The following is a 17,895-nucleotide window of genomic DNA, read 5'->3' on the forward strand; positions in this document are numbered from 1 at the left end:
CACACCGCTCTGCTCTTGAGTTCCTACTACCAGTTTGTGACAGGAAGCCAGTAAGTGAAATTAAAATGGGGGTAATGTGCTCAGACCTTTTTGTTCCAGTTAAAAGATGCGCTTCATAACCTGCAGACGCCTAACAGATGCATCACTAACCCCACTATAAAGTGCGTTACAATAATGGAGTCTAGAAAATTCCCACATGTGGGACTAATAAAGGTACATCTTATCTCATCTCTTATCTTAGATGTAACAAAGACATGGATTACTGTCTCAAAAAGCTGCTCTGATAAGATGGGCTTTATTTTTGCCAGTTGTCTCAAATGAAAAAAAGACAGATTTTACAACAGCTCTGACCTGGCTTTCAACTTCATCATCTGCCTCCATTTAAACTCCCAGGTTAGTGGTGATTGGTTTAACAAACTGCGCCAGCAAACCAGGATCCATAGTAGTGGTCTCAGAAGTGCCACCAAAAACCATCACTTCTGTTTTCTGCTCATTAAAATGTAAAAAGTTCAAAGGCACCCAGGCCCTTATTTCATCAAGACATCTGAACAGAGGGCCTACTGAGAAACCATTTATCTTTTAAGTGGGAAACAAATCTGGGAGTCATCGGCAAAACAGTAGAAAGAAATCCCATGTTTCCTGAAAATATACTCGGGTGGTATCAGATATAAGGAGAAAAGAAGCGGGCCTAAAACTGAACCCTGTGGAACCCCACATTGAAAAGAAGCAGCAGAGGATACAAGCTCACCAAGTTTCACAGAGAAAGTTTGGTCTGCCAATTAGGATCTGAACCACTGCAGTGCAGTACTCCTAACACCCACCACCTGCTCTAAACTGCACTAAAATCTTATGATCCACTGTATCAAAGGCAGCTGTTAAATCTAAAAGCACGATCATAACACAGTCATGTGATGCAGTTCCTACAAAAAATTATTAAAAACTCTTAAAAGGGCAGATTCTGTACTATGCAAAGCTTTAAAACCAGATTGAAAAACTTCCGAAATACAACATTCTTCTAAAAATGGATATTCATGGCTTGTAAACTACCTTTTCAAGAATTTTTGAGATAAAACTCAATTTGGAAATAGGTCTGTAATTTGCAGTCATTTCAGGATGTGAATTTCAGTAATACTGTAATATTTGCTGACACCTGAAGTTCATCCTTCTTCCGTTTACGTTCAGCTCTCTACACTTTCTTCTGGCTTCACAGGTGCCTTCATTCAGCCATGGTTCAGATATGGCTTTTACTTATCTAAGATTAAGGAATCCCAACAGCCACTTCATAAATGTATGGCACAGCATAGAAGAGCCACCTCCACAGGACAAGACTCAGCAGTCCATCTGCATCTAAAGGACAAAGGTCACTCTTTTGAGGATGCCAAAGTTCACAAGCACAAGTTCACAATGAACTCATCCAAAAATCTTGGCTGATTGTGACCTACACCCGTTTTCACGCCATTGTCCCTCTTGGGGGGACACTCCCACGGGGCTTAAATCTGGGATTTTCCACGGTTCGACCCTAGAACTGAAGAAGCTTCTCAGATGAAACGTCTTCAAGAAACAGCTGTGAGGACAGAGCAACTCCTTGGTAAATAATGCACTTGATGGTGACTTATGAAGGTCCTTGCAGTCCAGTTGATCTTGCGCACTTCCAGGATCCCTGTGTGAGGCTCAGAGTCATAGGCTTTCTTGTAGTAAATGCAGGTGGTGCAGATGTTGGTCAGTGTAGTTTTCCTTTGTGTGCCCCACTCACATATTAATCCTTATTCCTCTTTGTTGCTATGCCTAACAGGAACTTATATGAAGTACCGAGGTATTCGGGTGAGACCACTTGCTTCTTGGGATCCTTTGGCATCAGGGCTGTCTCCGGCCTCCACTACATAGCACTGAGGCGGCACTTTTAAGGATTTTTAATGCTATTCTTTTAACTCTGGACTCTGGCAGCCCTGCTGCCCTTTTATTGTTGGACTTGTCAGCAGATTTTGACACGGTCGACCATGACATCCTGTTATCACGGCTAGAATTCCATGCTGGCCTAAAAGGATCTGCCTTACAGTGGTTTCGGTCCTATCTGTCAGAAAGGTTTTTTTTATGTCAATATGGGCCCCCATAACTCCAAAATAGCCCCTCTTAAATACGGTGTACCTCAAGGCTCTATTTTGGGTCCTGCCCTGTTCGTACTCTATTTTTTGCCATTGGGCTCCATCTTCAGCATTTCATTTCATTGTTTTGCTGATGATTTGCAGATTTATCTACCTTTAAAAGCAGGGTCAGACCATCCCCAGCTCTTATTACGCTGCCTTGATGATGTCAAACAGTGGTTGTCATTAAATGTTTTAAAGCTAAATGAAAATAAAACTGAGGTTGTCACTTTTGGCAACGTTAATCATATCGACAGCACTCTGGGCTACTTTCCTCGTATTGTAAAACACATGTAAAAAACCTCAGTGTCTATATTGATGGTTCTTTTAAATTGAATAAGCAGGTGAGTGCAATAGTTCAGTCCTGTTTTTTTTTAGTTAAGACAGCTAGCCAAGGTAAAGCCATACCTTCCGGCTAAAGTCTTTGAGCGTGTTATTCACCTTTTTCTTACTTGCAGATTGGACTACTGCAATTCATTGTATTATGGTCTAGATCAGGCCACCATCCATCATCTTCAGATGGTTCAAAATGCAGCTGCTCGCCTGCTAACTGGTACCAAACGGAGAGAGCATATAACCCCACTTTTAACTTCTTTACACTGGCTTCCTGTCTCCTACAGGATCCAATTTAAACTTTTACTTTTTGTTTTTAAGTCACTTAACGCCCGAGCCCCTCCTTACCTGTCTGAGCTCCTCTCTGCCTATGCTCCAGGAAAAACCACGAGGTCTAGCTCAAAACTAATGCTGTCCATCCCACGGACTAACCTCAAATCCCGTGGTGATAGATCCTTCTCTGTGGCAGGTCCCAGACTTTGGAATAGTCTCCCCTTAAATATTAGATCTGCACAAACACTTGAGCAATTTAAATCTTTACTAAAGACACATTTCTATGCCCTGGCTTTTAACACACTATGACCCAAACATTTTGGTCTTATTTGAATTAGTTTAGTTATTGTTTTAATTCTTTTACTGCCCTATTATTGTTTTTTATTGTTATTATTGTATTACATTGTTGCTTTTCAATACCATTTTTATATTGTTAAGCACTTTGTGCAGCATCAGCTGTTTGAAATGTGCTATATAAATAAATTTGACCTTGACCTTGACCTTAAGGTAGGAGCCAAACAAGGGTGTAGTTTGTGTGTGTGATCACCCGTGTGTACACCTGTGAGCATGGACGCGCTTGTTTTTAAAAGGTTCCTTCATGTAATGATCTGCTAGAGGGTGTGGGGGGGCCACAGCCCCGTCCTCCAGGGCATGAAGCAGGTATGGAGGAGATCAAAACTCCAGACATCCAGAGGCCCTCAGAACACAAGAGACCAAGGAAGACCCACAGAGGGGCAGCCGCGCCACTGTCCCGGAAAGAGCTGAGGAGAGTCCCAGATGAGGGCTCACTCAGCAGCCGCGGAGCAGAAGCCAGGGGGGGTTGCAGTGACGCGCCCGTGAGCTCCGCCGGCAGCCAGCCGTGCCTGAGTGACCGAGCCCCAGGCCGAGAGGCCGAGGGCACCCCACCCCCGAAGTGGCCCGAGCGAGCCCCAGGCTCCAGGCCCCGATAAGCAGCCGCCAAGGAGTGAGCCGGTGTGTACCTGGACGCCCATCCCCGGACACAAAGAACCACCAACGCACCGATGTCTGAGGGAGTCCGCCACCGGATATGAACTTTTTTCAAGACAGTGAATCTTGAAACCAGAGAAAAAATAGAGAGTTTTAACTTGTTCCATTGGCAGATTTTTTTCACTTATTTCAAGCTAAAATATTTATTAGAATTCAAATTTAGACAGAAACAAAGTGAATAATATTATTTTGTTATCACGTTGATGCAGCACATGGTTCAGTTAGCTTTGTATAAACACGTGTTAGAAATGTTCTTCAATCAGCTCTTTTTACTCTCATTTCACAGCCAGTACTTTTTACTTTTACTTGAGTAAAGAAGTTGAATTAGTACTTGGAGTATTTTTAACAGTAGTACTTCTACTTCAGTACAGACTGTGTGTACTTTTACCACCTGTGTCTGAGACCTCCTTCAGGGTCCACCTGAAGCTCTCAGTCTGCTGTGGAAAAAGGAAATCCAGGTGAGTTTCTCCTGATCACCTGAGGCCGTCATTACTGTTTGAACTTTACCCACACACCACTCCTCACTCCTCCCACCCGCTGCACACAGTCACTGAGTACAGACCGGCTGATTCCTGTAAAGGGAGAGGCAGGAAGAGGCGGAGCAACACCTGAAAAACAAGAAGCTCAACGTCATTTTGCAGAAGTGAAAGTGTGAGAGAGCAGCAGCAGAGCTGCAGTCGAGTCCTGTTTGTCTCTAAAAGAAGATTCACTGGAGTCCATCAGGTTCCTCTCAGCAACAGTGGTGAGTGCAGCTGATCACACTTCCTGCTTCTACACAAATCTTCACTCTGTTCACTTCATCAGGGTCTAGAGCGCCACCTCATTTCTCCATGGTGCCACTTAGGCTACGTCCACACTCGCCCGGATAGATTTGAAAACAGCGCTCCGCGTCCACACTAGTGTTTTCAGTCGTTTTCACAGAGTTGTGCGTCCACATTAAGACGGCTGAAAACGCTTACGTTCCAGTCCTGCGCATGCGTGAAACGCAAGACGATTCGACCGGTCTCATTTCTGTCTGCCGCTTATTCACTTTCCGGCTGTTTGAAACGTCGCAGCAGAGGTGGAGGAAAAGCACCGAGTTTTAAAATGGACTAACAATGAGGTGGAGTTGTTGCTGCGAGTAACACAAAAGTACAAAGTTGCAAAAGCGAGAGAGAATTAAAGAATTTGAAGAAAAGCTCTGTGGAGCATGTGCAGACTGATATTCATCTTTAATAGGACTGTCAAAACTGCAGCTGTATAATGCTCTCCACTATCTTTGTTTAATTGGTCACATGCCTGCATCACATGACTAACATGCATCATTGTTTTAGAAAGTCTCTGTTTTCACTGTTCACTGTGACACAAACGCACCGTCTCCAAATTATTTACTTTCCGGCTGTTTGAATCGTCGCAGCAGAGGTGAGCAGCGTGATAGGAGTGGATGTAGCTGTGGGTAATGAGAAAAGATGAAAAGAACGATTGATAACTTTTTCGTTAAGGCCGGTGCTCTGACACGGAGCCATCAACCTCTCAGTGTCTAACACTGGTCTGCAGACGGCATCAGATAATGAGCCACATTAGATGGACTCTGAGCCCACTGACAGTAAAAGGGTGAAGTGTAGACATTTGGAAGAGAGCGGCCTGACCAGTTTCTCTGACTATGATACTGTAAAGCTGACAACATGATGCATTTACTGTGGTGAGTGTGCAAAGACCATGGCAGGTGTTGTGCCAAGGTAGGGATCCCCAACAGGATCTGTTTCCCTGCGTCAGGAACATCGGCTGGGCAGGGAAAGCGGACCCAACGCACTCCGCCTCCATCACGACCAACTAGACGTGGAAGGAGTGATGTTTTAGTGACAACATGAAAGATGAGTGTGACCGTTCAGTTTGTGGGTTACAACAGAAAATTATACATTTATTGTTCTCGTGTGTTATCGGACGGGATCATTTTAACAAACCGAGGACATTTTCCTGATAATTATCTGTATCCTCCTGTAACTTTACTGTTTAAAGAGCTAAAACCTCCAACATTTCAGGATCAATAAGTCCTTATAAGACGTGTTTGTGAGCTAAAAATCAAGAATGTGGGATACTGTTTGTCTGTGTCAGCCAAACAACTTCACATCTTTGTAACGACTGTTAAAAAGATGTTCATCCTGTTGATCCTGTTCATCTGGACGCTGCACTGTACAGCAGACACGACGTTGTTCAGTTTGTGTTTGAGATGAACCAGTTTGTGTCTGAGTGTGTTGCTGGGTCTCCACCAGTTACTCTGACAACTGAAGGTTCAAGATTTTTATTTTGACATTTGCACACAGGACCAACAGTCCATGCACAGTGGAATACTTGTGCAGAGCTTTCCAAGTCAAATCACACTTTAACAATATAAAGACAGAAAAAGCAGAAGGATAGAAATGAAGTCCGGAGTAGGGTAGTCGTACTATTTTCTATATACAAAGAAAAAGAAGAAAATGTACAGAGAGTGTGTAGTTCTCTACCTCTTATCGCACTCACAGTGTTGCACATTTGTTCCACAGATCTGTTTCACAAGTCTGTTGTGAGTGTATTGCCCGATGGTCAGTGAACCGATGATACATTCAAAGTGAGGTTAAGTAGTGCTGTGTTATTTTAAGTGTTCAGTGTGTTTTTGTTTGCCGTCAGTCTGACAGTTGTGGGGAAGAAGCTGTTGAAGAATCGTGTTCTGTGTGTGATGCTGCTGTCCGCTCTGTTGTGTCTGAGATTGTATGTGCAGCTTTGTATGTGCAGGTCCATGGATGCAAGTGTTGTTCCCATAATCCTCTCTGCAGACTTTATGACTCTGCAGAGCCTTCCTCTCTGTCTGTGTAGTGTTTCCATACCAGACAGTGATGCCTGCGGTGAGGATGCTGTCTATCAGTCCTCTGCAGGCCTGGGTGAGAGGGTGGTGGTTCATGCCAGCTTTCCTGAGCAGCCGAATGAAATAAAGCCTTTGCTGGGCTTTTTTCACAGTTGCTGTAGTGTTGAGAGTCCAGCTCAGGTCTGATGTAACCTGCAGTCCCAGGAATCTGTGGCTGTTTGTCCTCTCCACCTCCGTCCCTTTGACGATAAGAGGCTGCAGGGGAGGGAGTTCTTCCAAAAGTGCAGTATTCATTCCTTGGTCCGTGTTGAGGATGAGGTGAAGAAGCTTCTGTGATGAAAAGAAACTTAAAGAAGTCCAGACGCTTTTCTCTCCAAGCTCCTCAGACTACTGACGCTTGTTTCTCTCTTTGTAAAATGAAATTTAAAGTGAATTTTGAATCAAATGTTTCTCTTCTTTCTCCCTCAGAGTGCAGACATGTCTGCTGCCAGCAATCTGCGATCTGAAGATCAGTTTCTGTGCTCCATCTGTCTGGATGTGTTCACTGATCCAGTCTCTACACCATGTGGACACAACTTCTGCAAAACCTGCATCAGTCAGCACTGGGACATGAGTCAGAGCTGTCAGTGTCCCATGTGTAAAGAGACTTTCTACACTCGACCTCAGCTGAGGGTCAACACCTTCATCTCTGAGATGGTTGCTCAGTTCAGACGTGAAGCTCAGCAGAAAGCCAGCAGCAGCAGCTCAGAGCAACAAGCTGCCAAACCAGGAGAAGTTCCCTGTGACGTCTGCACTGGAACCAGACTGAAGGCCCTGAAGTCCTGCCTGGTGTGTCAGACCTCCTACTGTCAGACTCACCTGGAGCCTCATCTGACACTGAAACGTCTGAATAGACATCAGCTGGTTGATGCTGTGGAGAACCTGGAAGGCAGGATGTGCACGAAGCACGATAACCTTCTGCAGCTGTTCTGTAAGACCGACCAGACATGTGTCTGCATGCTCTGCCCTGTTTTAGACCACAAGAACCACGAGTTTGTTCCTCTGAGAGAAGAATATGAAGGAAAGAAGGCAGAGCTGGAGAAGACAGAGGCTGAGATTCAGCAGATGATCCAGAAGAGACGACTGAAGATTCAGGAGATCACAGAGTCGGTGAAGATGAGTAAAGATGCTGCAGACAGACAGAAAGCAGAAGGTGTTCAGGTCCTCACGGCTCTGATGGAGTCTGTTGAGAGACGCCTGAAGGAGCTCATGAAGGAGATCGAAGACAAACAGGAAGCTACAGAGAAACAGGCTGAAGGTCTCATCAAAGATCTGGAACAGGAAATCTCTGAGCTGATGGAGAGAAGCTCTGAGGTGGAGCAGCTCTCACGCTCTGAAGACCACCTCCACCTCCTCCAAAGCTTCTCCTCCCTGAAAGCTGCTCCACCCAGCAAGGACTGGACAGAGGTCAGAGTTCATCCACCATCATATGAGGGGACTGTGGGGAGAGCTGTGGCTCAGCTGGAGGAGACAGTCTGGAAACCCATGAAGAAGAAGCTGTTAGAGGCTGCAGAGCTGCAGAGGGTGCAGCAGCATGAGGTGGATGTGACTCTGGATCCTGATACAGCTCATCCTGCTCTCATCCTGTCTGATGATGGAAAACAAGTTTATCATAGTGATGTGAAGAAGAAACTTCCAGACAACCCAGAGAGATTTTCTAAGTATGTTTGTGTTTTAGGAGAGCAGAGTTTCTCTTCAGGCAGATTTTACTTTGAGGTTCAGGTTAAAGGAAAGACTAAATGGATTTTAGGAGTGGCCACAGAGTCGATCAACAGGAAGGGACAAATCACAGCGAGTCCTCGAAATGGTTTCTGGACTGTGTGGCTGAGAAATGGAAATGAGTACAAAGCTGCTGCTGACCCTTCAGTCCGTCTCTGTCTTCATCCTGGTCCTGAGAAGGTGGGGGTGTTTGTGGATTATGAGGAGGGTCTGGTCTCCTTTTATGATGTAGGTGCTGCAGCTCTGATCTACTCCTTTACTGGCTGCTCCTTCACTCACAAACTCCACCCATACTTTGGTCCCTGTTTCAATGATGGAGGTAAAAACTCTGCACCTCTGATCATCTGTCCTGTCAAACTGATCAACGACTGATTTTATTGGATGAATGATTGATTTTTCTTGAAGGGAACAAATGAACATATTGAGTGTAAATCCTCTACAGTCTCCATGTTTCTATAGAATCTGATCATCAGGACTCTGATTCACACTTTGATTCTCATGGAGTTTGATTTGAACAGAAGAAAAGTTGAATCAGGAAATGTTCCCACTGATGGAGACTCGAGCTGAAGAGCAAATATCAGAGAACAAATGTCCAAAAGCTTCATTTCCAATAAAGTTTGTTCAATGCTTTGAGTGAATCCAGACTCATGTGTGGCTGTTATACGGAGCATCAGAGTCCAGCTGAGTTATGTTGGATACAAACTGCTTATTTTGGCTCTGTGAGGAGTTTTGTTCACTGAAAACTGATGAGACGGATAATATTCAAAGAACTCTGTAGAGATTCATGCATCCATGTTCTCCACCTGCAGGTGTGGAGGAGAAAGGTGGAGCACAGACTGCTGCATCCTTCCAGTCACATCATTTTGATGATTATATTTGCATGTTGTGATGATTTGGGTTAAAGACAAACAGAGTTGAACGGCTGCAGTCACAGCATGAAGACGATGCTGAAGCTGAGCTGTCAGTGAACATGTTTCACTGTGATTTGATTTGAAGAATAGAAAGTGTGTGTGGCTGCTGACAGCTGCAGTCTCTGCTAGTCTGCATAACACACACACAACTTTCCCCCTGAGGCAACGATGCAGCAACAACACAAAGAACAGCTGCAGACACACACACACACTGTTAAAGAACACTTTACTGTTTAAGGCAGAATTCCTCAGTAACAATGATTTGAGTCTACTGTGTCTACTGTGGTTTCCAACATACAATCTACTGAAACATGTTTTTCTTTCTGCCGTACAAACTATTTGATCACAACATCTTTGCTTTTTTCCTCCAATCGTTTATTCTGATTATTTTATTTAGTTTAACTAAGAAAAGCTTAAAATTTAACTCTTAACCTGATTTAAACGTTTAATTTCTCATTAACTCAGACTTTTAATTTATTTCCTTGTTTAATGTATTATTTCTTTATCCTTGTTTAAGTTTTGCCGATCCTTTCTGTGTAACCTGTGTTACGCCCCAGTCTAGGGGTACAGGAACGCAACACAAGTTTGAAAGAATTGCCCCGCCCTGGTCCCCAAAACCATACACAAAGGGAAACCAATTTCTTAGTGAATCGTGATTTATTTTTCTGCACTGCAAAAATGAAGCTCCGGGGTGAACAAAGGCCAAAATAACAAACAAAACAAGCTAAGTCAGGAGGAGGTGTTATCTACAACCCTATGTGAAATCAAATATCAAACAAAAGACAAGCGCTACACCTAACTCCCTAACTGAAATAAACAGGAGAAAACAGTGCAAGGAAAAACAATAAGGCAGCTCACCCCTTCTGTTGCAGTGCTATTTACAAGGCTATTTACAATGAAAACTAATGTACACACTATATACAAAACTCCAAAAAAGTCGCACAAAGTCACAGGCACAAAAGTCTCAGGTTTTGGAGGCCAGGGTCAGGTCTGCTGCTGCTGTCAGTGGCTGCCCCGGGACAACTGCTGGTGAGGGATTTGAATGAAGATCACATGGCCAGGGGACCAATCAGCAGCCGTCAGCTCATCCACTCCGGGACCTGCAAAGACTTAAAGGCACAGACAACAACAGCCACCAAAACAGATTATGGACAGGGCCATAACAGAAGCCATGACTCTGTGAGTTATGATTTGGATGCCAGCTCTGCTATTATAGAGCCTGACAATCTAAAACGATTCAGCTGGATTTATTGCTTACGCAGAATAGTACGAACATGGGGAATGACCCAGGTAAGGGGAGTTTCTGACCTGCCGCTATCAAATTTATAGGTGAACGTAACAAACAGAGAATGGAATGTTTGACTGATGTTGGTTTTTATCACAGGAATACAACATCACAATGCAACTGGAAGCAGGAGTTCGCTACTTTGACTTGAGGATCGCTCGCAAACGTAATGACCACCATCCCACTAGGCTTTACTTTTACCATGGGCTGTACACAAGCACTGATGTTGAGGTAATAGTAAGCATATTATGTAAAAGTACAAGACTATATATACCAAAGTACAAGACTAAAATATCAAATTTTTTGATATAAAAATAACTGAACTTTTAGCAGATTTTTTTTAACTTAAGAAGACCTTTACTAAGCTTTAGGCAAGACCTGTTTTAAAACTAGTTCAAGTTTTAAAATATGACCAAAGGTAAATAAACACAGGTGTTACTGATTTCCTTTATGAAGTGTCTGTTCTATTTTGGTAATTAGCCTTAGTTAATGTGATTTATAACACATGTGCTCACTTACTGTGTCATGAAGGAACCCTATAAAGAAGATTTCTTTTATCTAATGCCAGCTAATTTTCCCATTGAGTTCAGACTGTTCTCGGGGAAATACATGCCTGGACAGTGGCCCATCCTAAAGAAGTCATCATCCTGGCTTTTTCAAACTTCAATGGTTTTGAGAAAAACATTAAAGATAAACTTCACAACCATCTTATCGGCTTCATTAAGACCATGTTTGGAAGCACACTCGTCCCCCCGGTAGTGTACAGTTTTTCTTCTTTTTTAAAAAATGTATTCATTTATTCTTAGATCAGTAGGTCAAATAAGTCTCATTGTTGAAGTACTTACTGTAACCTTTGCTTATAGTTTCAAAATAAGATATTCATTATCTTACAACAGGGCATCCCCACACTGCAGAACTGCTGGGACCAAGGCAAAAATGTCATAGTTTCATATGACTATCCAGCAAACTACCATCCTGAAATGTGGAAAAAAATAACTTATTACTACGCCAATAGCATGGACCGTGCACAAGTTAAATCAAAAATATCTGAAGCCTTGGGAAAGGAAAAGACTTCCAATTGTGAGTTTTCTCAACTATGCCATGTTATAAGTTATAGACAGCAAGACATTCATCTTTGGTGATCAAAAAACAATATTACTTGGGATGTAAATATCCAAAATAACATCTATTCAGAGAGAAAAAAGTTTTAAACAGCCAGGTTATACACAATATAATTTGAGATAATTACTAAGCTTCAACTTGTTCCCCACAGATTTCTTTGTATGTGGTTTGAACATGACTCTTCCAGCAGATCATAGGATACTCATCTACATCCTTCGTCTCTGCGACAGTTTCCCCAACGTTATTAGGAGGGGTCTGCCTAAGCTCCTGAAATGGCTGAAGCAGCAATCAGGTGTGAACATCGTTGCCTCAGACTTGGCAACTCGCAAGGACTTTGTGTCAACAGTTGTTGAGCTCAATTCTGCACTAATGAAACCATAACTGAAAAAGTATTGTGTTTCTTTAGTTTGAATATGACGGTGTGTGTGTGTTTTATTCTTTAAACCATAGATAACTCATCGGTTCATTGAAAAGATATAAATATTGTACAGTTACTAGAGGCTTAAATATTTTGCTTGTACATAAGTATTGTATTGCTTTTTTAAATAAACAATAAATTGTTTTTAAATTTTTATTTAATGTGTCAAATACAAAAACAAACACATTTTGTGTTGTATAAATTCAAGACTAATAACAATTAATAAAATAAAAAATGTGTAGAAAAATAAGCATATGAACAGGGTGTAATATTAAATTATAAGCCACATACACAAGGAGGTAGGAAAAAAGTGCAGATATATATTTTATCTCACATATCCAATGCAATGCGAAGATGGTTTATAATATATTAGAATTTGTGTTTTATTTCCTTTAGGTAATGTAAAGATTTTATATTTAATTTAAATTCGTTTACGAAAATAACAAACTTGGGAGAAGACGTTACTGCACAGTTTGTCATTTTTATTTTGTATCACCAAAACAAATACATTATCTCCTGTGATCCCCACTCCTGCTTTGTTGTCGCGCCTCCATCTGTCAAGTGAGGGTATTGCAAAAAAAAGTGTTTACTCATGCCTGGAAGTTTTGACTGCTGTCTCTTCACAAACTAGCTAACGTTAGCTTGCTAAAGTGACGCACTTGGTGGATTAGGATGTTAAGAGTAGCATGGCGTCGGTCGGCGTCCAAACATAGTCGCGCGGGACCTACATGCGTGTTAACTGCAGCTTATTCGGGAGCGTATAGTCCACAGCAGAAATCACAGGGTGACTTAAGGTGTTTCAGACAAATTCCCCACCCACCAAGCGACAGGTCACCGCTCCTCCATCCCCGGGCGGCCTGCTACCTCAGGTAACGCTGCCTCAGCTAATGTGTAGCTAATGCTAGCTGTACGTAAACACTGCTTTGACATTTTACAGCAAGCATAGCGGGCTTAGCATAAAAGTCACGACCTGTTGTATTATGATACGGTTGTTGCTTGTGGCACAATAGCACTAACGAGTGTCGAACCACACCGTACTCCCATATAAAATCATTCATATTAATATGTCCCTAAGGCTAACTCGTGGCCAGAGACATTCCCCCGTAGGGGCAAACATTTGATTAAAATCATAATGCCACGCATTTCAATTCGGTGTAAGTACAAAGGCTGACAATATGTTTTGGTTTCTATTAACTGGTTAGCTTTTCTTGCTGGTTTCTTGGTAACTCATCGACCACCCTCCGCTAACGATGAAAATTCTAGCATTGTGCTTCTAAGTTACACGTGAAAAATCACGCACATATGTGCAGCTTTTCCACCCGAATTCAACAAAAATGACTCATAAAGTGAAAGCTGTTTGTTGACGTTTTCCGGGGTATGAACTTTTATTTTTTAGCTAAGTCATAATAAATTGGAGAATATTCAAATGGAATTCGCCACGGCTGCCAGTCTGGACTAACAGCTGCTTGACAGCTACTGCAGCTTTAATGAGCTGCTGAACAAGCTTGTACAGCCCCAGAAACGCTCAAGAATTGTAATTAGAAAAAAATTAACCTATCAATATTAGTATATTATTTTATATATTCTTTTGTCGATATACTACACAGGGTATTGACAGTGTTTCTGTAAGGAACGGGTATGTATAGAGAAATTTGAACTGAATGTTGTAGCTGTATTTTTATCGTATTACTCAAGGGTAACACAATGACATCCTGGGGCTGGCTTAACATTGTGTAAGGTATTTAGTCACTGTATTTGGGCCCACACCGAGGCAGCAACATCAAGATTGCTCTGTTTTGCTAATAAGAATCAGGATCCACATTCATAAGCATCTTGTGTGTCCAGTCCATCTGTCTTCATGAGTATGGCGTCAGGGAGTGAAGGGCCATCATCCACTTCTCACAAACACTCCAACAGGTTAGCTAAGGAGAGGTCACCATACCTGCTACAACATGCGCACAACCCTGTCGACTGGTGAGTGCTTTTTAAACTTCAGATGGACATACTTTCTGAAAGCACGGCCAAATGCCACGTTTTGTTTTTCTTTTTTCCTTTTTTGGTCAGGTATCCATGGGGGAAGGATGCTTTTGACAAAGCAAAGAATGAAGACAAACCCATCTTTTTATCCGGTAAGAGTTAAAAAAAAATCTCCGAGACATAGATTACAGATATCTGGATCACTACATTAAGAATTTTCTTTTGCTTGACCTCCAGTGGGCTATTCCACATGCCATTGGTGCCATGTTATGGAGAGGGAGTCCTTCGAGGACGAGGAAATTGGCAAAATCCTTAGTGAAAACTTCATCTGCATCAAGCTAGACAGAGAAGAGAGGCCTGATGTGGATAAGGTCTACATGACCTTTGTGCAGGTTTGTATACATTTACATTTTCACATGAAAATCTCTTTCAGCTTCACTCTGCTAGTGCCCCTTTATAATTTTTGCCTGGGAATTATTTCCAGGCAACAAGTGGAGGTGGTGGTTGGCCTATGAGTGTGTGGTTGACTCCTGAACTTCGACCTTTCATTGGAGGCACCTACTTCCCTCCCAGAGACCGTGGAGGTAGACCTGGGTTCAAGACGGTCCTCACCAGAATCATAGATCAGGTAGTAAAACTTCAAGAATTAGGGAACATTATTATATCAGATTTCATGCATTGTTAGTGGGGATGAAAAAAAGTCGTTAAAGAGATTTAAATTATATTTTTGTTTGTTCTCTTTACCCTCCTGTGCTGTCTCTGTGGAAGTGTATGAATGACATAAAGTATGACTTGTGCTCTAAAGTGGCAGAATAATCGTCCTGCTTTGGAGTCCAGTGGGGAGAGGATCATTGAGGCCCTGAAAAAAGGCACAACCATCACTGCAAACGCAGGCCAAAGTCCTCCACTGGCTCCAGACGTGGCTAATCGCTGCTTCCAGCAGCTCGCCCATTCCTATGAGGAAGAGTATGGAGGCTTTAGAGACGCTCCAAAGTTCCCCTCACCAGGTCGACATGAGCCCAAGTGGTCAGCTCTGTAGCTTTAAGGCCTGTAGAAAATTCTTTATTTGACTACCTGACAGCAAGTCTTTTCCTGTTTCTCTCTCTTGCCTATGCATCTGTAGTGAATCTGATGTTCCTCATGTCCTATTGGACTGTGAATCGCTCCACATTGGAAGGGGTCGAGGCTCTCCAGATGGCCTTGCACACGCTTCGCATGATGGCACTGGGAGGCATCCATGACCACATTGCACAGGTATAAACAAACCAAACTAGTGTTGTAATTCAGGGTTTTTCTTTCTTGTTGTTGTTGTTTTTTTTTGTAACAGGATTATGAATGGCAAAGTATTGTAAAAAAAATTGATATATGAATAAATATTAAACACAGAAAAACAAAATTCAAACCACCAGGTTGAGTGGTAAAGATTCATGAAAAATAGGGAGTAAATTAACTGTCAGAAAAATTTATAAATTAACCCTAAATTCTGGCTGACAGGGCAGATGCTTTTAGTTCAGCTGATGCTCAGCTGATACAGTTTGTGACACTGGCAGCTGTCATGTAGCTTGTCCCCACCATTTCTGCTGACTCTGCATGCTGCTTTGCAACCCAACTCTACCCTGGCTCAACCTTTTTCTAGCATAATTAATGCCACATCCAATGTCCTTGAGGCCTGCTCTGTTCTGTGAGGTCTGCAGCATAACGTACTATATACAAGTATCCATAACATAAAATATTAGAAGCCTCTCATGAAAAACATCCACAGGTCTCTTTCAATCCATTCCATTTTATGATCATTTTAAATTCACTAGTAGAAACTGGCATGTTTAAGTTTAGGTGTGTTTTAATAAAACGCTGTTTTTCCCACATCTGTCAGAACTCATCAAAAAAGCAGTCTTAAAAGGGCATTTGTGCTTGAACAGACAAGGATACCAAGACAACCTGGAAGTTTACCCAGAAAACCAAAATATGTTAGTGCTATTTTGTGCATGTGGTCAGTGATGCCCAACCCATCAAATCATACAGAATGCAGTGGCGAGTCATAGAGATGCATGACAGACTGAATCAAAACTGTAGGGGAAAGCTCTTAAAAAGGGCATTTTGTACGGTTAGGACATTTTATTCATCAAGTAACAAGAAAATTAAATAAAAAGTTGTCAGAATGTTGTCAGAAGTGGTGCTTCTCTAATGTGCAAGCCTGGTTTGTTCATGTCAGACACAAAAACACACAGATGTACTCTTGGTCTCTTTAATATAATCGTGTTTTTAGTTCAAGTCAGATATACTTATGTTGTAGTACTGATACTTTCAACTAATTTTAGTGAGTAAAATTAAGCAGCCTCCCTCTTTATGTCTCTTTATCTCAGGGTTTTCATCGTTACTCCACAGACTCCTCCTGGCATGTTCCTCACTTTGAGAAGATGTTGTACGACCAGGCTCAGCTGGCTGTTGCCTACATAACAGCTTCCCAGGTGTGTGCAATTGTCTCTGTGTGGCTGTTTGTGTATCTGACAGTGTAATTGGGTGGATGCCGTAGGCATCCACACTATTGAGATCCTGTTTCTCTTTATTCTTTATCCTTTATTATTCTAGTTGCTCCGTTTCTTTGCCGCTTAACTACTCCCTCAGTTTTCAGCCGATTTTTACCATTCAAACTCTAAACTGTTCTGCTATTTCTGCTTTCGACTGCTATATCTTTTGGTACTTATTACTATTATACTTTTTAAAATATTACACTTTTTTCCTTTAATTTGTCCCATTGAAATGAATGGGAAACTTCTACAATTCTGCTAAAACTTGCTTGTCTTTGAAACTTAACTACTTCCTCATACTTTCACCTAGAAACTCCATTCAAACTTTAAAACGTTCTCAGATGATTGGGCTATTCCTGTGTGATTCAGCTTTTTCATATCTGTTACCGTTTTCATGTAATGACTCTTTAAGTTTTCAGTTACAACTTTGTGATTTTTCAGAAAATACATGTGTTGCTATGGTTGCTATGCAATTAACTCCCACTGCACACTCGTCCGTTCTGAATTTTCTCTTCATGTCTGAACAACTCCTTGCTACTCGCTCAATTTCCACTCAACTTCCACAAATTATACATCAAAACGTAGGTATTTTTGCTGGCTTTAAGACAGTGTCACTATAATTATTGTGAGAGTTACGTTTTTTTCACAATTTGCCTCGAAGTGACACATGGTCTAAAAACTCCCCATTCAAAGTCTATGGGGAGGTTGTGAAACTCAGAGCTGAAATACTGAAACTGAAGGCATTTTCAAATCGTCATATCTCCTTAACGAAGCAAAGTTAAGACATGAGGCTTGTCCCTGTATATCTTCAGACACTCCTGACACTCACAATTCAAGAATTATTTTCTCACCTATTACCGTTCTGAGATGAGTTAGACTTGTTTGAGGGGTGGAAATCTGTCCTCCTCTCATTTTTCAAATTCCGAAAATGAAGCCGTTTCTTCTCTCGTCATATCTCCGCGACGGAGATACAAAGAGCTATGTAAATCGCAGTCAAAGTACACCAAAGTCCGCTGATTCACCCAGTGCAAGAATTATGCTTCTATCCCACCTAGTTTTTGAGTTACACGACGTTTTGTAACTCCAAAAAACGGCGTTTTTCGCGTCTCACCGCGATCTAATTCTGACTCCTCATCACCCTTTTTTTCAAAGCGCCCGCCCCCTTAGAGGTGGCGCGATTGGTAATGACACCGCTCTTCAGACCAGAGGTCGTGGGTTCGATTCCACCTTGGCCCACATGTTTTTTTTTTAACTACAAATTTATACACTATCACAGACCGGTAATTCATATGATATCATAATGATTTTAGCAGCTTTTCT

General features: G+C 42.0%; 3 protein-coding genes across 3 annotated transcripts in view; all 3 read left to right on the forward strand.

Annotated features, from left to right (window-relative positions):
- Positions 1–6,961: 6,961 nt before the first annotated feature.
- On the forward strand, positions 6,962–8,972 carry LOC146712667 (E3 ubiquitin-protein ligase TRIM21-like). The gene has a single exon (XM_085452135.1). The coding sequence runs from the start codon at positions 7,021–7,023 to the stop codon at positions 8,704–8,706; it is 1,686 nt and encodes a 561-aa protein (XP_085308261.1). The 5' UTR covers positions 6,962–7,020; the 3' UTR covers positions 8,707–8,972.
- Positions 8,973–9,838: 866 nt separating this feature from the next.
- Positions 9,839–12,214, forward strand: LOC146712668 (PI-PLC X domain-containing protein 1-like). Its single transcript, XM_085452188.1, has 5 exons — positions 9,839–10,535; positions 10,630–10,761; positions 11,121–11,285; positions 11,427–11,610; positions 11,804–12,214. Exons 1-5 carry the CDS (start codon positions 10,299–10,301, stop codon positions 12,031–12,033), a joined length of 948 nt encoding a protein of 315 aa, XP_085308314.1. The 5' UTR covers positions 9,839–10,298; the 3' UTR covers positions 12,034–12,214.
- A 433-nt stretch (positions 12,215–12,647) lies between these two features.
- The window catches only part of LOC146712669 (spermatogenesis-associated protein 20-like), a 94,676-nt gene continuing 89,428 nt past the window's right edge, over positions 12,648–17,895 (forward strand). Inside the window, exons 1-8 of the mRNA XM_085452098.1 lie at positions 12,648–12,939; positions 13,916–14,044; positions 14,135–14,199; positions 14,285–14,439; positions 14,532–14,675; positions 14,853–15,054; positions 15,171–15,301; positions 16,411–16,515. Of these exons, the coding sequence (XP_085308224.1) occupies positions 12,743–12,939; positions 13,916–14,044; positions 14,135–14,199; positions 14,285–14,439; positions 14,532–14,675; positions 14,853–15,054; positions 15,171–15,301; positions 16,411–16,515 (1,128 nt within the window). The 5' untranslated portion in view covers positions 12,648–12,742. The remainder of the gene's footprint in view (positions 12,940–13,915; positions 14,045–14,134; positions 14,200–14,284; positions 14,440–14,531; positions 14,676–14,852; positions 15,055–15,170; positions 15,302–16,410; positions 16,516–17,895) is intronic.

Source organism: Copadichromis virginalis, linkage group LG3, assembly GCF_057382275.1.
Source record: "Copadichromis virginalis isolate Kocher_CV1m ecotype Utaka linkage group LG3, C_Virginalis_male_GT1.1, whole genome shotgun sequence".
NCBI classification, from domain to species: domain Eukaryota; kingdom Metazoa; phylum Chordata; class Actinopteri; order Cichliformes; family Cichlidae; genus Copadichromis; species Copadichromis virginalis.